The sequence below is a fragment of the Marmota monax genome, unplaced genomic scaffold (assembly GCF_021218885.2).
Source record: "Marmota monax isolate L192 unplaced genomic scaffold, Marmota_monax_Labrador192_F-V1.1 WCK01_AAM20220418_F8-fsc00100, whole genome shotgun sequence".
In the NCBI taxonomy this organism is placed as follows: domain Eukaryota; kingdom Metazoa; phylum Chordata; class Mammalia; order Rodentia; family Sciuridae; genus Marmota; species Marmota monax.
In genome coordinates this window covers 4,824,411-4,851,874 of record NW_026693872.1, presented here as the reverse complement: position 1 = coordinate 4,851,874, position 27,464 = coordinate 4,824,411, and the positions used below count along the sequence as shown (strand labels likewise).

At 41.6% G+C, this 27,464-nt stretch overlaps 1 protein-coding gene across 1 annotated transcript in view; it reads right to left on the bottom strand.

Annotated features, from left to right (window-relative positions):
* Positions 1–292: 292 nt before the first annotated feature.
* Liph (lipase H) overlaps positions 293–27,464 on the bottom strand; it is a 47,040-nt gene continuing 19,868 nt past the window's right edge. Inside the window, exons 4-10 of the mRNA XM_046462661.2 lie at positions 24,367–24,468; positions 22,046–22,135; positions 16,885–17,049; positions 15,225–15,320; positions 13,038–13,149; positions 4,916–5,089; positions 293–3,826 (exon numbers count right to left, since the gene is read on the bottom strand). Of these exons, the coding sequence (XP_046318617.1) occupies positions 3,739–3,826; positions 4,916–5,089; positions 13,038–13,149; positions 15,225–15,320; positions 16,885–17,049; positions 22,046–22,135; positions 24,367–24,468 (827 nt within the window). The 3' untranslated portion in view covers positions 293–3,738. The remainder of the gene's footprint in view (positions 3,827–4,915; positions 5,090–13,037; positions 13,150–15,224; positions 15,321–16,884; positions 17,050–22,045; positions 22,136–24,366; positions 24,469–27,464) is intronic.

Below are 27,464 nucleotides of genomic sequence, written 5' to 3'. Positions count from 1 at the left end.
GGTGGAATGTGATGGACATTATTATCCAAAATACAGGTATGAAGACACAAATTGGTGTAATATACTGTGTATACAACCAGAGATATGAAAAATTGTGCTCTATATGTGTAATATGAATTGTACTGCATTCTGTTATCATATATAATTTAAAAAAAAAACAAAGATCCTATGGGGGAAAAAATCGAAGGCTGAGAAGTTTAGGTGCCCTTGTGGCAATGGGATATGGTTAGAGTGAGAGGTAGTCTTTTCTCAGTCGAGCCATGCTCCAGAACAAACCATAGGACTCAGAAGATGATAGAGAGTGTTTATTTAATAGATATTTCTTGAAGGCAGACTATATCATAGGTACATGGTTCGTGCCTCACAGACGAGTGAATATGGACATTAATCACATAATTACAAAAATAAATGTAGTGGGGAGGGGGGAGGGGGGAGGATGGGAAAGGCAGCGGAGCACAACAGACACTAGTATGGCAATTTGTAAATCAATGGATGTGTAACTGATGTGATTCTGCAATCTGTGTATGGGGTGAAGGTGGGAGTTCATAACCCACTTGAATCAAAGTGTGGAATATGATATGTCAAGAAATTTGTAATGTTTTTAACAACCCACAATAAAAAATTTAAAAAAAAAAAAAAAGAGTAGCTACATTTTTGGATCAAACTAGTATGCATGCTGATTTCTCTTACTTAAAAAGGAAGCCAGATTGTATTTGTGATTTTCTAAAATGCTTGGGAATGAAATTTCTCAATTACTTACCCCTCCATTATTTCTATGTAATGGCAGTTAGTTATTTTCCTTAGAGCATAATTAATATTGGTGATGGAACCTGTACTAGAAGTAACAGTGGTAGAGCACTATGATTGTGAATCAAGATAATGGAGACTCTTCTAGCTGACAGAAGGAGAGGAAGAGTAACATCATCCTAATGTAAAATGCCTGTTCCAAAGTGTAAGAAGATAGTGAAAAATAAACTCAAATAGATGTAGACCATTGTAGGAGGTTTGTAGAGAGTAAATTTTAGTTGCTTTGGTTTGTAATTTTCTGTAAATGATAACTGTGAAAACAAGCATTGTAATATGTTAAATCTTCTGCAAATTTGCTCAGGTCTAATGAGTTTGTTCATAATTTTTTTTTAATTAGAAGCTTGTGAATAAGTCTCTGCCAAATATTAAAATTATGAAAAGCTAAAAAAAAAAATGTAAAAATAAACAGTGCATGAAGGAAAAAGTATGGTGAGCTCTGAGTGGAAATGAGACCTGAGAAGACTCAACAGAGCAGGGGCCCCTGAGCCAAGATTCAAATGACCAGTAGGAGAGAACTGGTGAAAAGAGGAGGAAAGGGGTAGACTGTAATTTAATTGTGTTATGGATTGGGGATTCAGATAGATATACAGACAAAGAAAAAGGAGGAGAGGCACAGAAAACAAGAGTCACAAGCTCCAGGGGGGTCAGGAGGAAGATTTTGAGAAGACAGTGACCACTCCTGTGACTCTCTTCACTTCTTCTTCTCTCCATTTCTGAAACTCACTGAAATTCATCTCCATACCAATAAACAAGTTCCCTCCCTTTATCCGTTCATTCGTCCCTTCATCCATCCATCCACCACCCCACAGATGCCCAGACAATGGTAATCCAGGTCCTATGCCAGCACCCAGTGACCCAAAGAGTCTATAACTTAATAGAAATTCTACTGCTGGCATTTTCTTATAATTGTTTTGACTCCCTGCTTGGAGATAAGGAAAAGAGGACAAAAAAGTAACTGTGCTAATCAAAATGCAGGAACAATAAAACTCTAAAAAGAAATCAGGGCCTCTCAGCACGCTGATCTCTCTGTCCGCAATTGCTGAGGAAAGGTGTGGTGGGAGAGGCCAAGATGTCCAAGTGCCATTGAGCCTTTTTCCCTTCAGAGTTCAGCCATCCATCCCTTACATAAAATAGGCTGTATTTGATACAAATGAATCTAAGATACAAATCTCTAAGAACGAGCCACATACTGATTTATATCATTTATGAAATAGTCCATTTCTGTACAATAAGGCTGTTTTCATAGAAAACGGTAGAGGACTTTGAGACAGTTGCACCCACTCTCATGCTGAGCATCTGGCCCCAGGGATTGCCCTCCTTTCATTCTAGACTTGGTCTTCTGGGATTTCTTGACGTGGTTCCTGCTGTCATTCCAGATTCGGAGGTCACACCTACCTCCAGGGAAGTCTGAGAATTCCTCAAACTGGAGGCTGCAGATGCTCTGAGAACAAACTGGTTTATGCTTTGAATCCCCATGTTAGCAAAACAAGTTATAGCATCATTGTTTTTGTTTTGATTTGTTTTGTTTTTCTGCACTGTGCATTTAAAAAATTTCCTTCAATAAACAGGGATTACATTGATAGTAAGGAAAATATAAACATTTCTTAAAGACTGTTTAAGCTAATGGTTATGCACTGTACACCTGTAATCCCAGCTACTTCAGAGGCTGAAGCAGGAAGATCACAAGTTCGAGGCCAGCCTCGGCAACTTAATGAGACCCCGACTTAAAATAAAAACTAAAAAGGGCTGGGGATACAGCCCAGGGGTAGAGCATCCCTGGGCTCCATCCCCAGTACAGAAAGAAAGAAAGAAAGAAAGAGAAAGAAAGAGGGTTGCCTGGGATGGAGTGCAGTTCCGTGGTGCAGCTCTGGGATGGCCCCCAGCACTGCCAAAACAAACATACAAACAACCTAAACAGGAAAAGAAGGGTAGCCAGGCTGGGGCTGGGGCTCAGAGGTAGAGCGTTGGCCTAGCACATGTGAAGCACTGGGTTTGATCCTCAGCGCCACATAAAAATAAAATAAAGATATTGTAACCACTTATAACTAAAAAAATAAATATATAAAAAAGAGAAGGGTTGCCTATAAAATGATCCTTCTCCACCTTAGATGAAAAACAAGCCCTTTCCTCCCCTGCTGGTCCCCTGTCCCAGGGGTGTGGGGCTGCTGCTTCCTCCCTAGACCCAGCACTGCCCTCAGGCTACCGGCCCATCAGCCCACCAGCCCATCTCTACCTCCTTTGCACCAGCATTACTTCAGAGCGGGTGGGACAGGGGTATGTGGCTTTCTTGCTGCCCCAGAGAGAAGCTGTATTGATAAGGAGGGGCCACCCCTATCAAAGGATATGATCAAAGGATATGAGCTAAGCCACGTTAAAATAAATAACAACATATTCACATTCATCACACCTTCACAGATGTGGTACCCATAGGATTTCAAAGAACCCTTCATAGACTTGTCTTCCACACAGCAGCCCTGAGAGGTAGGTCAGTTTTGTTCCCTTCTGCGTGATGGGTTCTGTGCAGAATTCGGCACAGGGAACAGAAAGTCCACAGGGAGGTCTCCAGCCCCCCACCTAGCCTTAAGATGAGTACCCGAAGCCCTGAGGAACAAAGAGCCTGTGTGATGGGCAGCAGAATCGACAGGTCGGAACAAACAGGCCCCAGGATGCAGCCAGACAAAGCACTGGGCTGTCAGAAGGCTGGCTATTTCTGACTTGCCCTAGTTAGGGCCACCCTTCCCAGTATCGTTTTATAATCACAAGGTCGTTTGACGTTCTGAAATGTGACATCTGTAGGACGCTGCTGAAAATAACCTTGGTTTTTTTCATGCTTTTTGAGCTTTGAGAAAAAGTTCAGGTGAAGCTTTAAAAGAGGCCGTAGATGCAGCTTTCCTGACATCGTTGCTGCCCACGTGTCCCCGGCAGCAGCAGTTACATTTGCAACTTGGGGCAGAGAATAGGTTTGAAGACTGTCTGGACATTTTCCATCAGGACAAGATCATACCGACATAACTGGGGCCTGGGAAAACACGACAGAAATACCCTTGTCAATAAAATCATAGCAATACCACGTTCTTGTCAAGTCAACTGCATTATATCCTTAGGATATAAAATTATGCAGCAGATGTTTCTAATGGAATAGGAAAAACGCTTCCGGTAAGTAAAACATCCACAGCCAGAAAGCAGAACATAAAATGTTATCCCCATCTGACTTCAACTAGGTCTAAAAGCAACAATAGAAATAACCAAAACTGTTAACAGTGGTTACCTCTGAATGATATTAGGAGTGATCGTTTCCTGCTTCCTAACACTTTCTGTACTTTCCAGACTTTATAAAATTGGCATGTTATCTCTTTGAAAATTAGGAAAGTACAAAAAAAAATCCCACCATTTTAAGATGTAATGACTATTCTCTTAGAGGAAATTTGTATTAAATATTTTAGGGTGTCCTTAACCTTCAAGAAAAAGTTACTGATTACATCATTGCCTGTCTCTTTTTCCGCCCACAGATTAAAAGTTAAGACCACATGGTAGAGTGGCATTTATCACAAAACATACAAATATAGCCCTGTACTTAAAAAAAAAATCCCCTCTCTCTCTTTATGCACACACATTCACTTTTTCTGAACCCGTTGATAATAGGTTGTTTGCTCGTCAATATTTCTTAACACTTCTGTGTGTATTTTCTAAGAATAAGGAGATTCTCAATGCACTTATCAAATTTAACACATAATATTGACATTGTCAAAGGGAAAAAATCCAATTTTTCTTTAATCTTATATATATTAATCTCTGTTTTCTCAGTCTGCTGAATGATACAAAATTTCTTTTCTACAACAAACTGTCAACTACAAGGAACACGGGTGGTTAGGGAGGAAATTATGTAACTCTAAGCATATAACACCATTATTTCCTTGGGTTACTGGGCCATTTATCTTTAAGCACATGCCAGTATAAATTTCTTGGATTACTGAGCAACTTGTTTCAAATGGAGACTATTTTTGGAAAACCCCTAACTCCCCTCCCTGTGAATGAAGAAGTTCCATTAAAATATCGGAAGAAGCCGAGGATCCAACAAAATCTTTGGTAAACCTTGCCTGAGGCTCACCTCTCTGGATGGACAAGGGACCTCAACCTAATTCGGAGGATCCTGAGCTTGTACTTAGGGCCTATTACAGATCCTGTAGAGAACACCAAGGAAATTGTTGCCACTTTGTCCAGATCTTGATTAAATCTTGCAAGCAGGCTCACTTGATGATATTTCTGAAATGTGGCTGGTTCACTGGAAAAAAGAAATAACCTTTAGAAATGAGTATAGATGACTAAGGAGAGAAAGCAGCTCTGCAGCCTGCAAATCATTGGTACACAGCCTACTACTTGGCCCCATTTCCTGCACTTGCTGAATTTCATGTCCACCAAGTCCAGGCAACTGCCTAAGTGAATCTACTTACCCCAAAGTGACATCAGAGAAGAATGCTCTGCACCAGGCAGTGTGCTCCTGTCTTTATTTATTTATTTATTTGGTGGGGGGAGGGGGGGTACCAGGGATTGAACCCAGAGGAGTTAACTACTGAGCCACATCCTTGGACCCCCCCCCTTTTTTTTTTTTTTAGAAAGAGAGAGAGAGGGCTGGGGATGTGGCTCAAGCGGTAGTGTGCTCGCCTGGCAGCATGCGTGCGGCCCGGGTTCGATCCTCAGCACCACATACAAACAAAGATGTTGTGTCCCCCGAAAACTAAAAAAATAAATATTAAAAAATTCTCTCTCTCTCTCTCTAAAAAAAACTTAAAAAAAATTTAAAAGAACAAAGAGAGAGAGAGAGAGAATTTTAATATTTATTTTTTAGTTTTCGGGGGACACAACATCTTTGTTTGTATGTGGTGCTGAGGATCGAACCCGGGCCGCACGCATGCTGCCAGGCGAGCACACTACCGCTTGAGCCACATCCCCAGCCCCCCCGGACCCCTTTTTCTAAAAATTATTGTTTTAGTTGTAGATGGACACAATGTCTTTATTTATTTTTATGTGGTGCTGAGGCTCGAACCCAATGCTTCACACATGTGAGGTAAGCGCTCTACCACGGAGCTACAATCCTTGCCCTCCCTAGTCCTTTTTAAAAAATTTTTATTTAGAAAAAGGGTCTTTCTGAGTTGCTTAGGGCCTCACTAAATTGCTGAAGCTGGTTTTGAACTCTCAATCCTCCTGCCTCAGCCTCCCGAGCCGCTGGGATTACAGGTGTGCGCCACTGCACCCAGCTGGTGTCCTCATCTTTTGACACATCTCTCCAATCCCTGAAACATTCTGCAAGGTGGGTATTTTTTTTCCTATTTTACAGACAGGGCAAAAGCTGCTTGAAGAGCTTAAGTTCCCCACAAGACAGGGGTTACGAACTCAACTCCAAGTTCAAAGTTATGGTCTTTCCGTTAAACTGCATTGCTAGAGACACACAGAGATTTCTAGCCAAACTAGGCACTAACAGAGAAGTTATCCTTAAGCACATTTTTTTTTAGTCCTGTCTCTCAAGATGAACCTTAGGCTAAATCTATGTTCTAGTACTTTCCTCAAGTATGTGAAGATGTTTTCTATACATTGGAACCCCAGAGGTCCCAAGAGAAATCACTGGGGAGGTTCAGCACAGTCCTTGTCCCACTGCAGAGCTGGAAGAGGAGGTCACAGAGAGCTGAGGAGTCTCCTAGGCTCAGGAACAATGGGCTCACATCAGAAATGATTCTTAATTTGGAGGGTTAGTGATGTAAGCAGGTATCTGTCATCCCAGCCCCAATGGAATCAAGTCTGAGTCTTGAAATACAGAAGGTACCCATATATATATATGGCATGGGGCATTGAATCCCAGGGCGCATGACCCCTGAGCCACATAGTTGCTTAGAGCCTCACTAAGTTGCTGAGGCTGGCTTTGAACTTGCAATCCTCCTGCCTCAGCCCTCAAGCAGCTGTGATTACAGGTATGCACTACCACTTTCAGCCCAGATTTTGGTTCCTAATACCATCTCCACTAAAAGAAACCAGGGTTTCCTGGAGAAAGAGTTGACTCCCAGGCTGGGGCAGGGAAAGTGCAAGGTGATCCTAAGACTGTCTGTGTGCCCAAAAGGAAGGAAGTGCTTCAGGGAATGATGAAAACGTTCCATAGGTATAGAATCACTTCACACCCATTAGGACGACAGGTGTTGGTGAGGATGTGGAGAAATTGGAACCCTGGTGCAGTACCGGTGGGGACCAGAAAATGATGCAACAGTCATGGGAAATTGGATGACAGCATGTCAAAAATAGAATTATCACATGGGCCAGACATTCCACTTTGAACATCCAAAATAATTCAAAGCAGGCACCAGCATCCATCAATAATTGAATGGGGGTAAACAAAACATGGTCGATACATATAATGGAATAATATGCAGCCTTAAAAATGAAGGAAATTCTGTCACATGCTACAATATCAATGAATCTTGAGGATACTATACTAAGTGAAATAAGCCAGTCACAAAAAGACAAATACTGTATTGATTCCTCTTATGTGAGCTATCTACTATTGTCCAATTCATAGAAAGAGAAATAGTGTTTACTAGGGGCTGGGAAGAGTAAGGAAAGGGGAGTTGTTTAATGAGTACAGAATTATTGCTTTGCAAAATGAAAAAAAATCTAGAGATCTGTCTCATGACAACATGAATACACTAACTACTGAACGGTACACCAAAAATTGATTAAAATGATAAACTTGGCCAGGTACAATGGCACACACCTATAATCCCAGCTACTTGGGAGGCCAAGACAGGAGGATCATAAGTTCAATGCCAACCTCAGCAACTTAGTAAGATTGTCTCAAAACAAAGCATAAAAAGGGCTGGGGATAGAGATGCAAAGATGGTTTAATATATGCAAATCAATAAATGTAATTCATCACATAAATAGAACTATGAACAAAAATCACTTGATCATCTAAATAGATGCAGAGAAAGCTTTTGAGAAAATTCAACACCCATTCATGATAAAAACATTGAAAAAACTAGAAATAGTAGGAACCTACCTCAACACCATAAATGACACACACACACACACACACACACACACACACACGTCAATTTCATAGTAAATGGGGGGAAAAATGAAAGTGTTTCCTTTAAAATCTGGAACAAGACAAGATGTCCACTCTTTCCACTTATATTAATATAGTACTAAAAATTCTAGCCAGAGCAATTAGGCAAGAGAAAAAAATAAAAGTAATAAAAATAGAAAATGAAGAAGTAAAAGTATCCCTGTTTGCAAATGATACCATTCTATACCTAGAAGATCCAAAACACTCCACCAAAAGACTGCTAGAGCTAATAAACAATTCAGCAAAGTAACAGGTTACAAAATCAACATGCAAAAATCAATAGCTGAGCTGGGCACAGTGGCACATGCCTGTAATTCTAGCATTCGGGAAGCTGAGACAGGAAGATCCCAAGTTCAAAGCCAGCCTCAGCAACAGCAAGGCACTAAGCAACTCAGTGAGGCCCTGTCTAAGTAAAATACAAAATAGGGCTGGGATGTGGCTCAGTGGCCAAGTGTGCCTGAGTTCAACCTCTGGTACCAAATAAGTAAATAAATAAATGGCTGGGACGTAGATCAGTGATAGAGCACTTGCCTAGCACATGTGAGGCACTGGGTTCTGCTGGGGTTACCAGCACCCTGACAGAGCAGATTTCTGCTTTGAGGGAAAATAAAAAGTCTGAAAATAATAAGGAACAGAAGATAATAGACAGAAAATAGTTTTTTAAAAGCTGGGTGCCTGGTGGGTCTTCCAGCCCTGATAGGAACAGGAACTGAACAAAGAAAAAGGTCCAAATTTTTTATTTAAGGGAAATACATCAAAAGGTTTCACTGTGGCAAGCTTCTTGAGGAAAACAGGATAAAGATGTGAAAAGCAACTTGTTTGGAGCCAGGGAGGTTACACTCACACCCCCCCCCCCCCACTGGGGGGCTGCATTTGAACATACGTAAGGTACCGTGTCAGCTGTAATCTGAACAATTGGCAACAGGTAGATTCACACCAGGAGTTCTCAGAAAAGCAACCTCCACACACACAGCCCACCCCACACCCGCCACATCCCCACTCCCCACCCACCCCCCTGCCGTCTTGTAATGGCTCAAATGAACCTATAATTCATACATGGCTTCCAACACTCAGCACCACATAGATAAATAAAAGCATTGTGTCCACCTACAACTAAAAATATTTTTTTTAAAAAATCAATAGCTTTATTATATATCAACAATGAATCTGCTGAGAAAGAAATCGGGGAGGGGGGGAATCCCATTCACAATAGCTTAAAAAAAAAAAGGAATAAATCTAACCAATGAGGTGAAAGACCTCTACAATGAAAACTATAGAACACTGAAGAAAGAAATTGAAAAAGATCTTAGAAGAAGGAAAGACCTCCCACGCTCATGGATAGGCAGAATTAATACTGTTAAATGGCCATGCTACCAATACTAGAAGCAATACACAGATTCAATGCAATCCCCATCAAAACACCAATAATATTGTTCACAGAACTAGAAAATACAGTCTTAAAATTCATTTGGAACAATAAAAGACCCAGAACAGTCAAAGCAAGTCTAGGAAAAATGCAATGCTGGAAGTATCACAATATCTGACTTTAAATTACACTACAGAGCTATAGTAACAAAAACTGTATTGTACTGGCATAGAAAGAGACACATAGACCTATGGTACAGAATAGAAGACACAGAGACAACCCCACACATCTACAGTCATCTGATCCTTGAAAAAGGTGCCAAAAACATACATTGGAGAAAAGACAGCCTCTTTAATAAGTGGTGCTGGGAAAACTGGTTATCCATATGTAGAAAAATGAAACTAGACCCTTATCTATCACCCTACACAAAAAGCCAACTCAAAATGAATCAAAGACCTAGGAATTATACCAGAAACTAGGCAACTCCTAGAAGAAAATATATAGTTAACACTCCAATGTGTAGGCATGGACAATGAATGACTTTCTCAATAGCACCCCTAAAGCTTAGGGAATAATGACAAGAGTTAATAAATAGGATGGAATCAGATTAAAAAGCTTTTTCACAGGAAAGAAAAAACAAGAATGTGAAGAGTGAACCTACAGAGTGGGAGAAAGATCTTTGCTAGCTACACTTCTGACAGAGGATTAATATCTAAAATATATAAAGAACTCAAAAAAATGTAACACCAAAAAACCAAATTAATAAATGGAAAAATGAATGAAATAGACACTTCACAAAAGAAATATAAATGGCCTACAAGTATATGAAAAAAATGTTCAACATCATTAGCAGTTAGGGAAATGCAAATCAAAATTCACTGAGGCCCTGCTCAGTGGCAGACGCTTGTAATCCCAGCGGCTAGGGAGGCTGAGACAGAGGATCTCGAGTTTGAAGCCAGCCTCAGCAACAGCAAGGTTCAAAGCAAATTAGTGAGAACCTGTCTCTAAATAAAATAGAAAATAGGGCTGGGGATGTGGCTTAGTGGTTGAGTGTCCCTGAGTGCAATCCCCAGTACCACCCCCCAATAAAAACTACACTGAGATTTCATCTCATACCAGTCAGAATGGTAGTCATCAAGAATACAAACAATAATAAATGCTGGAGAGGATGTGGAGAAAATAGAACACTTTACACTGTTGTTGGTATTATAAAGTAATACAACCACTAGGGAAATCAGTGTGGAGATTCCTCAAAAGACTAGACATGGAACCACCAGATGACCCAGCTATACCACTCCTTGGTATATATCTTGAAGAATTAAAGTCAGCATACTATAGTGATACATGCAGACCTATGTTTATAGCAGCACAATTCACAATAGACAAACTGTGGAACCAGCCTAGATGCCCATCAACAGATGAATGGATAAAGAAAATGTGATATATATACACAATGGAATTTTATGCCGTCATAAAGAAAATTGAAATAATGTAGTTTCAGGAAAATGGATGGAACTTGAAACCATTATGTTAAGTGAAATCAGCCAAAGACAGAAGGTCAAGGGTCATATGTTTTCTCTCATATAAAGCCAGAGAAGAAAAAGGAAAAGAAAGATGAGAGGTGATCTCATGAAAATAAAAGGAGATTAGTAGAGGAAAGGGACTAAGGAGTGAGAGGAGGGGAAATAAGGAGGAAATCTCTGTGGAGGATATTTGCCAAATTATATTGCTATATTGTGTGCGTATACTAATATGTAACAACAAATCCCACCATTATGTACAACTGTGTGCCAATAAAAAAGACAAAAAAGTACACATGTCCTAAAAAAACAAAAACAAACAACAGGCTGAGGATGTGGCTCAGTGGTAAAGTGTCCCTGAGTTCAATCCCTAGTACCAAAACCAAACCAAAACAAAAAAGATGGTAAAGTTTATGTTATTTGTGTTATGCATCTTTACCACAATAAAAAAAATTTAGACAAAAATAAGTGCTGGCAAGTGTGTGAAGAAGTTGGATCCTTATACATTGCTGGTGGAGATGTGAAATAGGACAACTGTTTTGGAACACAGTCTGACAGTTCTTCAAAATACTAAACATAGAGTTAGAACATGGTTATAGAAGTAATAGATTTTTTAAAAGTGCTAATTATTTTAAAACTTTAAAAAATTATACACACCATCATAGAAAACTGAATACTAAAGAGAACTTGTTAAAAAAAAAAAAAAGCAGCTATAGAGTCTCACCACCTAAATAGCAATATAATATTTTAGCAAGTTTCTTTTTTATTACTTTTACATGATGGAGCTAATTTAAATCTTTATATAATTCTACGTTTTTTACTTGGCATATCATAAGCTTTCATGTAATATATATCATAAAACTTCAATATATGAATAATATTCTATTACATGAGAATATTTAATCATTTCCCCATTGCTGAATTTTAAGGGTGTCTTTAATTTTTTTACTGCAAATTATATTTTGAGTTTCAGAAATATATATGTACATGTTATATTTATGTCCTATACATTTCTACTTGTATAGCTCATAAAAGGATAGGCATATGTATGTGGTGGGTGCCTTTGGACTTTGGAGGTGGGCCTATTGGGGGGAGTGGGTGAGAACTTGTACTTTTATGTGGCATATCCCTTTATGTTTTTTATTTGTGTGTTTTTGTTTTTTAGTACTGTGAATTACCCAGCTGTGATTTATCACTGAGCTATATTGTTATGGTTTAGAAATGAGGTATCCCCCAAAAGCTCATGTATGAGACAATGCAAGAATATTCACAGGTGAAGTGATTAGATCATGAGAGTCATAACCTATGGATTAACTAGGTGATAACTGTAGCCATACAGAGTGTGGCTGGAAGAAGTAGGACACTGGGGGTGTGGCTTCTGAGGTTATATTTTTTCTCTGGTGAGCAGAACTCTCCTGTTTCCTGGCTGCTGCTTCCTGAGCCGCTTTCCTCCACCATGCCCTTCCAACATGAATTTCTGCCTCATCTTGGGCCCAAAACTATGACCCTGGCTGACGGTGGACTGAACCTCTGAAATCATGAGCCAAAATAAACTTTTCCTTCTCTAAGTTGTTCTCTTTTAGGTCTTTTGGTCACAGCAATACAAAACTGACTAAAACATACATCCCCAGCCCTCTTCAGTTTTTGAGACAGGGTTTCAATAAGTTGCTGAGGGCCTTGCTAAGTTGCTGAGGCTTGCCTCAAACTTGTCGGCCTCCTGCCTCAGCCTCCAGAGTCACTTGGATTATAGGTGTGCACCACCATGCCTGGTCATTTATAGTTTTAAAATGATTATTTATTGAAAAAAATCATAATTGTATATATATATATATGGGGTACAATGTAAGGTTTTGATATATGTATATAAAATGTGGAATGATTAAATCATCATAGTTGTTTGAACCTTTATGGTAAGCAAGAAAAACTTTTGTAATTAAATGTTCAACCAGAGGAAGAGTTAGAAGAGAAAAAGGGATTGTGGCAGGAAAGGAAGAAGGTAAAGGAGGGAAGGAGGAATAAAGGAAGGAAGAAAAGAAATCACTTGTGCCAATACATTTGTAGAGAGCCTGAGAGATCAAGAGCGGGGAAAGCAAGTAAACAACATGTCCCCTTATATTTTTTGTAGGACAAGGGAAAGCACAAACCTATAAATAAGAAAATAGGTATATCTGGGATTTAATTTCTCAAGCCAAGAGGAAAATAGCAAATGGCAAACTATTGCAGCTCAACTTACTGATCGATTTTAGATTCTGTGGTGTTTCCATCTCTGTCTCTTAATTTGATTGTAATAGACCCTCTTCTGATGTTCTTGTTCCAAGATATAATGTCCACAAAGTAATGATACACTGCAGAACAGGGAGAGAACATAATAAGAGAGAGGTAGCCCCAAATGCTCCACTGGAGGGCCGATTCCTGGAAGCCCAACATCCCTAACAATTGAGTTTCCTTTTCTCTTCCTCTGAAGTTTCTCTGAAAAGATCTGGGGCAATATTTTCTATTGTTTTTTTTTTTTCCTTTGGCAAAAATGGCATGAGTGACATCAGAGTTCACTGGGACCCAGTCACCATGTTCAGGCATCCCAGGTTCACACCAAATGGATTAAGGTCTCCTGGCCTATGGCTACATGTGATTGGTTCACTTCCATCCAGCCCATCTTATGCTAAAATGATCAAGTTGCCACTTGGAGATACTCCATGGCCAACAAGGTCTTCCATAATTTCAGTCATGGCTACTACCTACCTGGTGCACCTTGAAGTCTCCTTCCTACCTCTGCCATGCCACCCACACCTCCTGCACTACCAAGCTCTCTCTTGCTCTTGGGCCTTCCCTGTGCCTGGACATCCTTAATGGCCCATTTTGCAAAGTTGTCCTTTGGGTTTCAGCTTAATGTCATTTCCTCTAGGAGCCCCTCCCTGGCCCTTGGACTAAGTCAGTTCTCCTTTCTTTGAGTCCCTGTTATGCTCTGGACTTTCTCCATCATAACCCATCATGCTCCACTGTAAATACAAAGTGAAAAAAAGTGGTAAAGATGAGAACATCTATGTACATATTGCCTGAAAAATGGGTTAAAAAACAAGATCAGAGGGCTGGGGTTGTGGCTCAGTGGTAGAGCACTTGCCTCACATGTGTGAGGCACTGGGTTCTCTTCTCAGTACTGCATGTAAATAAATGAATAAAAATAAAGTCCATCAATAACAAAAAAAAAATCAAAAAACAACGTAGAATTAAAATATACTACAACAATGAATCGTTATTACTTTTTATAATCCCTGCAGTAAATCTTACAGGCACCCAATAATTCCTCTTGAATAAATGATACACAATGCATTCAGAGAACTATTTTTTCTTCCTTACTATTTGCTCTTAAAGGTCAAGTGATTTGGGGCAGATAAGGATCTCTACGTGACAGGCAGATTTGCTCTCTCTTGGTCAGACTTGCAAGGAAAGTGAAAGAGACTCAGGAAGATGATGGTTCCGTGAAGATAAGGCCAGCTCTGGAATGTCTTTTCATGGCCCTTATTGCTCAGGGGATTGCCCCATAGAGACGAGGCAGATGCCCAACCCTGGGCTGCCATGTATGGCTCCAAAGAAAGAGGGAAACCCAGGGATCTGCTGTTTTTTAGGACAGTTGCTCCCAAGAAAAGTGATAAGGAGTAAAAGATTGCAAGGAAGGCCTGGCATGGGGGCACATGAGTGGGTTACTGGTGGCTGGAGGCTGAGGCAGGAGGATCACAAGTTTAAAGCCAGCTTCAGCAATTTAGCAAGGTCCTTAGAACTTAGACCCTGTCCCAAATTTTTAAAAAAGAGGATCTGGGGATGTGGCTCAGCTCAGTGGTTGAGCACCCCTGGTGCTCAACAACAACAATACCAAACAACAACAACAATAAAAGAAAAAAGATTGCAAGAAAGGCATACATCTTCCCAGGCAAATCCTGACGGCATATAGAGCATTTAATCAACTGCTGTCCTTCCATCTGGAATACTCAACCTCTTGATGTCTTGAATTTGTCATGGTTGCTGTAGAGCTAGGACTGACCCGTAAGATGTGCCTGCCACCTTAATTTTCCTAGCCCCAATGTCCATCATGTCTCTTGAGGAATCAAGTGATTTCCTGGAATATCTTAGTGGTTACTATGGCCACTGGTGATGCTAGCAACACTGATTTATTGATGTTTTAATCCTAATAGCCCAGAGGATAGGCATTATTATCTCCACTTAGCCAACCAGGACCCTGAGACCCACAGAGGTTAGAAGACTTGACCAAGGTCTCACAGCTATTATGTGATAGAATCAGGATTCTACCTAGGCCCTTCCAGCTCCAAACTCCAAGCTTTACCACGCCCTTCATTTGCCAAGAAGCAGCCAGGAAGCTGAGACTCAACCATCCCCACAATAAAAGGGTCAGTCAAACACCACTCACTGCAGAATGGCTCCTTCTCAGCTGTGTCAAAGAACGCCTTAGTCATCGGAGGATCTTTCTGCTTTAAGTAGTCTTTCCAATTGTCAGCATAATAGCCTATAAAACAAGTTGGAAAAACGTAACGTGAACATGGGTTACATAAACATGAAAGCAACAAAGGGGTGAGCACGCTGAGACACCTGCAGCCACCACAGAGACAACCTGCCAGTGCCATGTGAGCATTGCAGGGTCCAGGACAGTGTCACCCCAGGGACCACCATTCTTGCCGGTTGTCTCCATCCCTAAGAGCTGGGGTTCAGAAGGACCCTATAATGGCTTTGACCCCTTTACTGGTTCTCAGTTAACCTGGTAGGGAGATGGGGAGCAGCACACTGTTTTGAACTAAAAATAGGACAGATGTTTTACAGTAATACATTCATTTTCTACATTAAAACAGATTTAGGTTTAGACCTAAAATAGCATCATTATTGCAAGGCAAGGTGCTTTTTTATTTTCCATTTTTGGGGGGTTGGCAGTTCTTGAAATAGAACCCAGGGCTTCATGCATGCTAAGCACATGCTCTACTACTGAGCTGCGCCCCCAGACCCTGGGCTTTCTTGAAGAACGTTTTATTATTACAGAATGTTGTACAGAATGTGGGCTTGCCAGATAACTATATCACCAAGCAGGTGAATGTCTCCCTTTATATCTATGCCTGCAGGAGGCAAGGTTGGGTGCTGTTCTACGACTTGTTTCTCTCCTCTGTCCTCACTGCCAGAAAATGGCCTCCAGACTCTGACTTAACTGATAGGGCAGAGGACACAGACACTGCTATTAAAAAAAAAAAAAAATCACCCTCTCTCAGTGACTCTAATGTACAATCAGGGTTTGAGAACCCCTATGTATAGTATGTCCTGCTGTTAACTTGGATTTCCTTTTAGGAAAAATCAGAAAATCCTCATGGCTTTCCACTTTCATAGTTTTAACCACTTAGGATATTTCCACCAACCCCTAGTAAATATCCAAGCAGTACCCATGGCATCTTTGACCCCACCCCAGCCCTGTATACCCATAAGAGCCAGAGGATGGAGTGAGGGCATCCCCCACCCCAAACCCCGTAGTGGAATTGAACTAGGGCACTCTACCACTAAGCTACATACATCTCCAGCTTGTTTGACATTTTATTTTGAGGCAGGCTTTCACTAAGTTGCCTAGTCTGGTCTTGAACTTTTAATCTCCTTGCTTCAGTCTCCCAAGTAGTTGGGATTGCAGATGTGAGCCACCATGCCCAGCTGTCAGTAAAGGCATTTATGGACACTAGTTAGAAGGGACCACTCAGCTATGTCATCTGGCAGAAGGTCTGTCTCACTGTGGACCCTTGCCCAGTAGAGAGGTTGTTCCAGCCCTCGCAGGAACAGGCTGTGTAATGTGGCTGTGCTCTGAGTAGGCTGTGCTACCTGCTGGGTGGAATCCTACACAGATTGCTCTTCTACCAATTTTTGTAATTAGGAGACTAGAAAGTTGGCTCAAAAAAGCTGCCTAGACTGTTTTATGGGTTTTTTAAATTGTTGTTGTTGTTGTTAGAAAACAATTTTGGAGCCATTTTTAGATAGCAAAATGGTTCTGGGATTTGTACCAAAAATTTGTACCAAAGCAGAGGGGGAAACCGCTTTGGACCTACCCAGGACGGGACAGGACTGCTCTGGTGTGCCGCAGCTGGTGCACTTGCCGTTCCTGTAGTCCCTGTAGGAGTCACAGGGATAGGCGGTGATCTCACAGTCCTCTCTCAGGGAAGCCAGGTACAGGTACACGGACCTCTGGTGGTCACACTTGAAATACTTTATTCCTTAGTTGGAAAGGGAGTGATTCAAGGATAGAGCAGTAGAAGCATTTAAAAGAAGAACATCACATGTTTTACACACACAATTTCTCATCTCCTGCATGGCTCTGAAAGTTCCAATGTACTTGATCCCATTCAGTCCTTACAAAAAGCCATACGTAAGGATTCATGCTGGCAGGTGGCAGAAGAAAAGATGACATTAAATTAAGGTTGTGACAGGAGTTAAAGCAAATATACTTTAATTAAATACTGTAGAGCCAGGGGTATAGCTTGGAGTAGCTAGAACAGGTGCCTACCATTTGTGAGGCCCTGAGTCTCCTCCCCAGCACACAGAAAACAAACAAAAACAAAAACAAAAAATAATGTCACTGTTAAATACAACCATTAGATCTCATCACATACAGTCTTTTATCTTGAATAACTTGACTCTGCTTCTCCCAAAATAAGCATTCTTGCATATTTCATTTACTATTGTAGCTTTAAATCTTAGAACAGTGCCAGGCACATGGAAAATTAATACCAATTATTTGGAAGTGCAATCTCCAGCAGGTTCTGCTACACACTGAAACCCCTCTGTCTATTTTTTTTTTCTTTCAGTGTTGGGGATATCCACAGCCTCACGCATGCTAGACAAGAGCTCTACCACTGAGCTACACACCCAGCCCTTCTGAGTAGCTGGGACTACAGATGCAGACAACCCCATCCAGCCTTCTGCCTCATTTCTGCTCAAGGCTTTAACTAAAAGTCTGGTTGTTATGGGTTCCCTCATCTGCTCCAGGTAAGTCCTAATAATCTCAATGACTGCAAAGTCAAAAGCAAGAGAGTAGTTTTGATTACTGCCACATTTTTCATTATGTCAAAAGCAACCAGGCCAGGCTGGGGTTGTGGTTCAGTGGCAGAGCACTTGCCTGGCACATGGAAGGTACTGGGTTGATTCTCAGCACCACATATAAATAAATAAATAAATAAATAAAGGTATTGTATTAAAAAAATCATTTAAAAATTGCACATGTGTGTATTCCTTGAAAATTTCTTTATGTTAAAATAAATAAATATATTTTTTTTAAAAAAAGCAACAGGTCCTGGCAGTGGACAAAGACCAGACAGGTAAGTAAAGTATCCCAACTTTGTTTCAAATATTTTAAAGCCGGGAACCTATAAATTTTTATAATCACTGTAATAAAACAAAATCAGAAATACTATGGTGGGTAATAATAGCCTAGGTTCTTTATATAATATGTTGCTAGCTCTCACAATCTTGTAAGGGAGGCAATATTAGTGTCATTTTATAGATAGGAAAGCTGAGGCACAGAGAACCTACTAAAAAAGGCAGAGTTGGAATTCTGCCACCTGTGGTCTATGGGGCTCTCAGATCTATCTGTTGCACTACTACTAAAGTTCTCAAAATACCGTCTCAGACCAGCTGTGTAAGCATCACCTGGGAATTTATTAGAAATGGACATTATTAGTACTTTCCCCTGAGAGGCTTGCAGCTGTCTGCAGTCTGTGGTTTGGTTTGGTTTGATTTGGTTTGTTGCTGGGACTGAACACAAGGCCTTGCACGTGCCAATGTGATCTCTGTTTTAACAAGCTTTCTACATGATTCTGATATATGCTGAAGTTTGAGAACCACTGCTGTGCTGCAGAATAGAAGAGGCTGGGAGTCTACGCGGCAGGGCAGAGGAGACGAGGGTGGGGGATGGCACACAGTCTTACATCTTAATCAAGGACTGAGCCTGAGGTTTACTAAGACTCTGTAGTTCTTGATGACACATTAGCTGGACCACAGGATGAATTTACCTTCTATCTTATCAAAAACCCAACGGCAGGGGTGTTGTGAGAAATCACTCTGCATGGTGAGCCTGCAATGCTCACAACCATAACAGAGGGCCAAGGAATAGGATCAGCTGATATAAAAGGACAGAAGGGAATCAAGAGTTATCTGAGGAGGGCTGGGGGTGTAGCTCAGTAGCAGAGCACTTGACTAGCATGCAGGAGGGCCTGGGTTCAATTACCTACATGCATGTCACACACTTCAAACACACACCCCTCTGAGGAGGAAGATCACATAAGAAAAAGGATGAGCCTGGGCTGTAAATCCTCCCACGAGCATCTCCTCCCTGAAATTGACCTCAACTATAAGTGGGCACCAAAGGGCAGCAGCTTCATGGAAGTGGATCACTTAAGAGTGAAGTCTTCCTAAACAGGTCTGGGCTGTTGGGTGGAGCAGAGTCCAGGGTGGATAGAAGTCAATTAGATCAGAATCTACCCCTTCTACTTTCATAGTGAATTCTGAACTTGGAAATATAGGTAAAATATTTAAGGAAAAAAAGGGAAAGTGAAATGAAAATCAGATGACCCAGCCTGAGGGGAGGTACTTTCAGAGAGCCCTCAAAAGAGCGACCACGGAAAGAACAGCCAGACGACATCACCCGATGACACAGAAGCAAGAAGGGGAGAGTTTTAGTGCAGGCTTAGTGGAACCGGAAGCTGGAGAACTTATGGAAAGCTGAAGCTGGGAAAAGGACCCTGGGTTATCTGGTGATTGGGAGGCTGCATTGAACTTAAAGAAGTCACCTCCAGCAAAGCAGTGTGGGTAGAAAGTGGGGAGGTGTGGGTTAGCATAGGACACTGAGGAGATGGAAACAGAAATGAAGACCCTCGTTGCATGGTTTGATCACTGAAAAGGAGGAGAAAAATTTCAATAGTGGTCAGAGATTCCCTACAGATTTACAACAAAGACAATAAGCCAAAGGCTGAGGATAGGAGCCACTGAAAAAGAACAAGTACAGACACTAGGAAAAGAAGACATTAGGGAGTAAGTGATAGGGGAAGCTCCCAAGGAGGGTCAGCAGAGGAGAGCATGTTGGAAAGGGAGTGGGATCCCTCTACCCTGGGTCAGGAGGGAACATGAGGGTGAACACTGGCCGTGTAAACTCAGATGAAGATAGATAAAATGGCTCTCTCAGGTGGGATGAAAGTCCAATCTAGCTCACCTCTAAGAGGTCTGGGGGTGCACAGGGCATTCCCCATAGTAGCCAAGTGGCAGGGATCTGTTGCCAATGCAAGAGTGAAGTGGGAGGGGCTAAATGATAGGAGTGGGCACTAGAAGTCATGAACGGACAAGAAGAGGTTACAGGCAGGACTCAAGTTAGCTCCCAGAGGGTGCCAGCGGGTGCCAGGTGGTACAATGGTGAGACAGGAGGTTGAGGAGACACAGAGATGGGTGTCAAAAGAACTAGAGATAATGAATTACTGATGTCACTCAAAACAGAGGCTTAATTCCACAAAAGGGCAATCAGTGTGGGTAAGGATTTGAAGAGGAAACAGTAACCCCACGAAAAGAGGAGCTGTGGTTGCGAGTGGTTTGGAGAGGCAGTGGTTGCTGCATCAGATCACAGCGTTTTCTATTCCTCCAGGGTTCACTTGTGCCCATACAACAGATCAGTGAGGAACAGAGACATCAACTGGGGTAAGAAGGACGAAGCATGGGGCTGGCACAGGCCAAGCTGGACTGGAGTCAAACCTGACAAGCCAACACTTATTGTTTTGTTCCTGGAACTTCCTTTTGCAGAAACAAGGGAGTTGGGCTGGGGATGTAGCTCAGTGGTAGAGTGGGTTCAGTCCCCTGAACCGAAAGAGAAAAAAGTCACGGAGAAACAGTGGAGTTGATAACAATATGGGGGATGTCCTTTACCAGCAAAGCACATTTTCTTTGGCTGTTTGTGGATATGGTTACACTATCTCACAGGATGCAATTTGAACCTCACTATGGTACAACATGGGTATCCCTGCTTGTGCCATTTCAGCCCGATCACTTTCAAACACTATGTCAATCAGCTGGGGCCATAGACAACTACCTTTTCATGCCAAGACCATCCTTTTTCTAGAATCATTTCCATAGTTGTTTGACTTTCTCTAGCAGTGATGAAATATATACTTAGAGCACTAGGGGTTGGACTTTAAAATCTATCCTCCACCTCACTTTCTTTTTTAAGTTGTAGATGGACACAATACCATTTATTTGTTTGTTTACTTATTTTTATGTGGTGCTGAGGATCAAACCCAGTACCTCACACATGCTAGGCAAGTGCTCCACCACTGAGCTACAACCCCAGACCCTCACTTATTTTTTCTTTGTTCTTTTTCGTTATACTTGACAGTAGAATTTATTTTTTACACAATACCTTTACTTTCATTTATTTATTTTTTATGTGGTGCTAAGGATCGAACCCAGTGACTCACACATGCTAGGCAAGTGCTCTACCACTGAGCTACGACCCCAGCCCAGTAGAGTATATTTTGACATATCTATACAAATACAGAGTCTATCTATTATAGTCTATCCTATTCTAATTAGGATTCCAGTCTTGTGGTTGTATATGATGCAGAGATTCACTGTGGTATATTTACATATGTACATAAGAAAGTGATATCAGATTCATTCCACTGTCTTTCCTATTTCTGTCCCCATCTCCCTTCCCTTCATTCCCCTTTGTCTAATCTGCTGAACTTCTATTCTTCCCCTCCTCCCACCTTGTTGTGTGTTAGCAACCACATATCAGAGAGTACATTTGACCTTTGGTTGTTTGGGATTGGCTTATTTCGATTAGCATAATAGTCTCAAGATTCATCCATTTTTTGGCAAATGTCATAAAGTCATTCTTTTTTATGGTAAATATTCCATTGTGTATATAAACCACATTTTCTGTATCCATTCATCTGTTGAAGGGCACCTAGGTTGGTTCTATAGCTTAACTATGGTGAATTGAGCTGCTATAAACATTGATCCCCCACCTCACTTTTAATGTTGCCCTTCAACTCCCTATTTTTTTGTTTTGAGGAGCTAAGTTTGCAATTTATAATTTATATTTAAACCACTGCTATCTTCTCAGAAAAAAAAAGTTTTCTATTCAAAACTACTCCATGAAGATAATATCAGATTTTTTAAATTGTACTTTTCAATCCACTATTTTACAGAATATAAAGTACCTGCACTTACCTCCAAATATCGTTTGGGGGCAACCAGGTTGATCCAATCCTCCATTTGGATAGAAGTCTATGTTTCCTAGCGGTTCCTTGTAGCCCAGTGCTAAAAGAGAACACACTATGCTTTCACACTGCTTTAACTCATTCACCTCTCATAGCTCATTTGCCTGCCAGACATAGGCAGGATTTGGATCATTATTGTTGTTGTTATATAATTATTGGTATACTTATTTAAATGTTTTTCCCAAAGTTACCAACCCAGTTAGTTAGTTGGAAAGCAGGAAGTAAATTCCACTATCATCCATTCCATTATTAAGTGATTGAGCAAATGGTAATGGAATTTAATTCCACTATTTCTAAAAACATAGGGATTTTGGTTACTCATTCACAGCAAGGCTGACAAAATCATATATTTTTTTCCTTACATTTGGCTGGGACCCTCCAATTGTCATGAGCTTCCTGAGCCTTGAATTTGCACTGTACAAATCTTTAATGAATAAGAAATAGAAAAAAATAATTTTTACTTAGTAGGCAAAATTTTTTGAAATTTAGGATCCAGGACAGTAGAAAGTTTAAAAACAATATTAGATAATGAGGTCCTGAAAAATTGCAGATTTAATAACTGCTTATTTTCTTTAATCATGTAGCCCTAAAATAATCAGTTAAATGCTTGATTAAGATATTACTGGGGTCTGGGGTTAGAGTGCTTGGCTAGTATGAGGGAGGCCCTGGGTTCTATTCCCAGCACCAATACCAAAAACCAAAACCAAAAACAAAACCTATTGAAGATTATTGATAATCTGAACGTGGTGGCTCACACCTGTCGTCCCAGAACCTGAGGCAGGAGAAATGCTAAAATCAGGAGTTCAAGATCCGCCTGGGCAAGACAGTGAAAAAATCCCTGTCTCAAATAAATGAATATAAGATTTTAGATCTATATATACACATGTGATATGCACAGATATACACAGTGCATCATGGTATTAATCACAGTTATTATAGAGTGAGAACCTACATGTCTCTGTGGGTATGACAGCAGATGTTTTAAAGAACTTCCTTTCAATGTTCACATGTCTGCACAGTGGCCACTGGCAAATTCATATGAAATAACGATAGAGGCTCAGAAGACTTAAGAAATTAACATGACATCACTAGAAAGAACGGAATCCTGGGATCTGAGGCCACATCTGTCAGGACTGCAAAACTTATACTCTTTCCTTCAGACTCCATGTTCCAAGAATAAAAAGTGAATTGCCTTATTCCATTGGGCATCCAAATGGCACTGCAGTACTGCACTTAAGTAATACCTTACAAACTCCACAATAACAATGCAACTGCTTTACCAAGAGGTTTCTTTTAAGTCAAACAACTGTTGAATACCACACTAAATGCCCAGGAGAGAGGGTCAGGGGTTGGTTTGTTTTGTGGTGCTGGGGATCAAATTCAGGACCTTGTGCATCCTAGTGCAAGCTGCACTACCACTGAGCTGCATCCCCAGCCCCGGGTCAAGGTGATGGCATTATAAAGAAGATAATGTTTAAATGACCACTTCTCTCTGTCCTTCTCAAACATGTACTCCACTTCCTCTCCCAGACATCTGTGTGTAGTAGACACCCATCCTTGAACATCACCCCAGCCTCCATGGCATATGCCAACAATCCATGATGCAAAATCAGCATCTTGAAAGACAGAAATGGCCTGAAAGATTCAGACAGCTGAGAGCTGTTGGTGGGAGGATTGCTCTGTGTGGAGAGACACACACCTGAACTCGCCTTTCAGCTTAAGGAAATAATGAGAAGTAACCAACACACCCAGGAAATTATGCATCCAAACCCAGTTGCATATATGGAAACACTGTCCACGTGGGATGCAAACTGGCCTGACTGTGATTGGGCACAATGGTATATTTAAGATAAAAGACCCTGGGAAGGCCAGGCACAGTGGCTCATGCCTGTAATCCCAGCAGCTGGGGAGGCTAAGGCAGGAAGATTGCAAGTTCAAAGCCAGCAAGGCCCTAAGCTATTCAGTGAGAGCCTTTCTCTATATAAAATACAAAATAGGGATGGGGGTGTGGCTCAGTGGTTCAATCCCTGGTACCCCCCCCCAAAAAAAAAGGGGAAAAAAAGACCATGGGAAAATCATCCCCACTGCAGCATGGATCCAGGGGTCTGGCTACACCAGCTACCTCTTCCTTTCAATGTTTCCGCAGATTTGGAACCTGCCTGGTAGGAAAAAGGCAGCTGGAGAAACCCGCTCTGCCCCTGCATGACAATCTGCCCCAGGGGGATTCTGTGGGTCTGGGGGGCGACTAACCCACCAAGACAGGAATGTTACCATCAGTGTCGGAGTGGATGACATCAACGAACTGCGCATCGCTGGGATCTAATCTGTCCTGGGGGGGCCTCCCGTTGAATAAAGGGCCTGCAGGATCGAGACCTGGAAGGAAAACAGAGTGGCTTGGCAGCCTCATTCCATGAGTCACTGGCACTGTGCCTCTGATGCCTCCCGGGGAGGATGGTTCACAGGCTGCAGGCTCCCCTCGGGTGGGCGAGCACTCACATTCCCATCCTGCTTTGTCAGGACTCCTTTCCACAGCCCTGCAGCTATTTCCCACAGTAGAGATGGTTACCTTGACCATAGCCCTGTGAACCGTACCCTGACTTCAGAAGGAAGCACAGCCCAGGCAGAGCTCCCCACACAAGGGGGCAGTGGCGGGGATACACTGGCTCCTCAGGAAAAAAGCACCACAGGGTGCATAAAAGAGAAAAACTAAATGCTATATCTTATTTTATCTCATTTTTGGTGATCCAGAAACCCCATTCAGTCCTTCCTTCTTGTTATTAATAAAACTCCTTTATAGCTTCACTGGTATTCATATCCCAGCTCGTTAATTTGCATTGCAAACCTGCCCGAGAAGCAGGGCAGCTATTTTATAGATGAATGAACTGAGGTTTGGGGAGATCAAGCATCATGAGGCGAGCCCTGCCTCTTGGGGCAACCTCCTCTGGGTGTTGAGCTCTTGGTTTCACCACACAGAGCTTAGCAAGCTCAACAGGAAAGGGCAAAGCTCACTGGCCAAGCCAGGTATCAAAGAGGTTGCCAGTCCCTGTAGATACCGCAGATATCACCCACTCCATAAGTGCCTGGACTCAATTCTTGCCAATATTAATGTTAACATTAACATCTTGTCAATATTAGCTGGGCGTTTCTCACATCACTGTGAAATAACTCGAAACATAGGGGAGCAGCCCCTATGATACTGTAACCACAAAATAAAAACTTTAAAAAAAAATCCAGAGGCTCAAAAAGGCACTTATTAGAGCCCTATGTAAAGTGAAGATCTCAAGGGACATCTCCCTTGAAGCTTTAACCTGTGAATATCGCTTTTTAAAATTTTTGTTTTGGGTGCTAAGGTTTGAACCTAGGACCTTGAACACGCTAAGTTTCTGCTCTACTACTGAGCTACACCCCTAGTCCCTACAAATGTCATTTTAGATGACATCTCCCATCCTCCGTGTTACATATAAAATCCAACTTGAGCCTCTTTCCTTTAACTCTCCTAGTTCTAGCTTCAATCTCTCCATTTCTCCTCTCCCAATGCACTTCTGCTTCCTAGAGCCATTTATTTATCTACCCTCTTTTCTTATCTTCCCCCTCCCAGCCTTTCTTCCTCTTCAGTCCACTCCCAACTGAAACTGGTGTGGGAGGAGATGGGCAAACACCCAGTCCATATGTTGTTTTCAATACAACATAGCTTTAGAAAGAATGTGTCCCCCACCAGGAAGCTCCTCCTCCCTCCTCACATCAGACAGCACTACTTCCTGTCTAAGACAATGAAGAATGAGAGCCCCAGTTTACAGCAACCTCCAGGTCACTGGCAGAGAAAACATCTAGAACAGGGCAATTTTGAGAGTGTGAGGGCACTGTTCATAATCACACCAGGACAAGAGGTACAAACCAGGACTGTCACAAAAAACTTGGACTTATAATATCCATAGTGATATGCCATAGCAAGTGATCAGCTGACAATGTCAGTCAAAAAATTGACCAAAAATATGCGCACTCACCAGGCATGGTGGCTCACACCTGTAAACCTAGCAACTCGGGAGACTGAGGAAGAAGAGTTACAAGTTCAAAGCCAGCTTCAGCAATTTAGTGAGGCCCTAAGCAACTGAGCAAGACCCTGTCTCAAAACAAAAAATAAAAAGGGCTGGAGATGTGGCTCAGTGGTTAAGAATCCCTGGCCAATCCCCTGCACTTAAAAACAAACAAACAAAAAAAAACCCCCAAGAACCCTGCACATGGTATGAACAGACAGACATAAAGCACCACCAAAACAAAAACACATTTTATTTAATGCAAAATATTGTCATGTCCATGTAACCAGTAAAAAACTTAATATTTTCTATATTCTGTGTTTTTTGTTATTCTTCTTCTCAGTCTTCTAAAGATAATGTGTATTTCACACTTACAACAGATTTCAGTTTGCACTGACCACATTTCAAGTACTTGGTGGTCATATGGGACTAGAAGTTACTCTATAGTTTCTCCAAGTGTGGAGCTCAGACCATCTATATTTTCTGGTTAAAAATACAGATTCCTCGGCTGGGGTTGTAGCTCAGTGGTAGAGCGCTTGCCTAGCATGTGTGAGGCACTGAGTTCAATTCTCAACACCACATATAAATAAATAACAATAAAGGACCATCAAATATATATATATATATATATGAAACAAAAATACAGACTCCTACCTCCAACTCAGGCCACCCCATTGGCATTTTCTCCAGCACCCCAAGGCAAGTTTCATGCAAACTTACAGTCAAGTTTGAGAATCAAATTTAAAGTATTCACAAATTATCCAGGTACTTGAAATGTTTGCAACCCATTCACCATCCATCATCTTCTCTTGGAGAAGTTAAAGATAGGGGATGGGGATGTAGCTCAGTGGTAGAGTGTTTGACTTGCTATGAGAGGAAAAACCAAGAGATATTCGTGGAGAGAGGCAAAAAGAGGGGCAGAAGAAAGAAAGAAATTGAAAACACAGCATCAAGCAGCCATCAAGACCATCAAGGTAAGTAATAGACAGAGTCATCTGATCCATGGGAGTGAGATGTGAATTGTGTCCTTAGGTTACAGGTTCCATTCCCACCCTGCAACCCAGTGAGCCCACCCAGGCAAGGCCGAGGAAGGGGAGTAGGGAGGGGAAATGCTTTCTGCCTCAGCTGCTCTTGGGGAAGATGGAGACTAACCTTGGGATTCAGAGAATATGGAAGTTGAAAAGGGAGCTGTGGATGATCAGCTGAGTCCAGGCTATGGGGCAGGGTCACATGGGCCCAGAGTGAAAGGAAGGCTGGCCTGGGAATTTCCATGGTTAGAGACATCACCTGTTGTAGTTCACTTTCAAAGTAATTGTGGGAACTGATTGGCTGGGA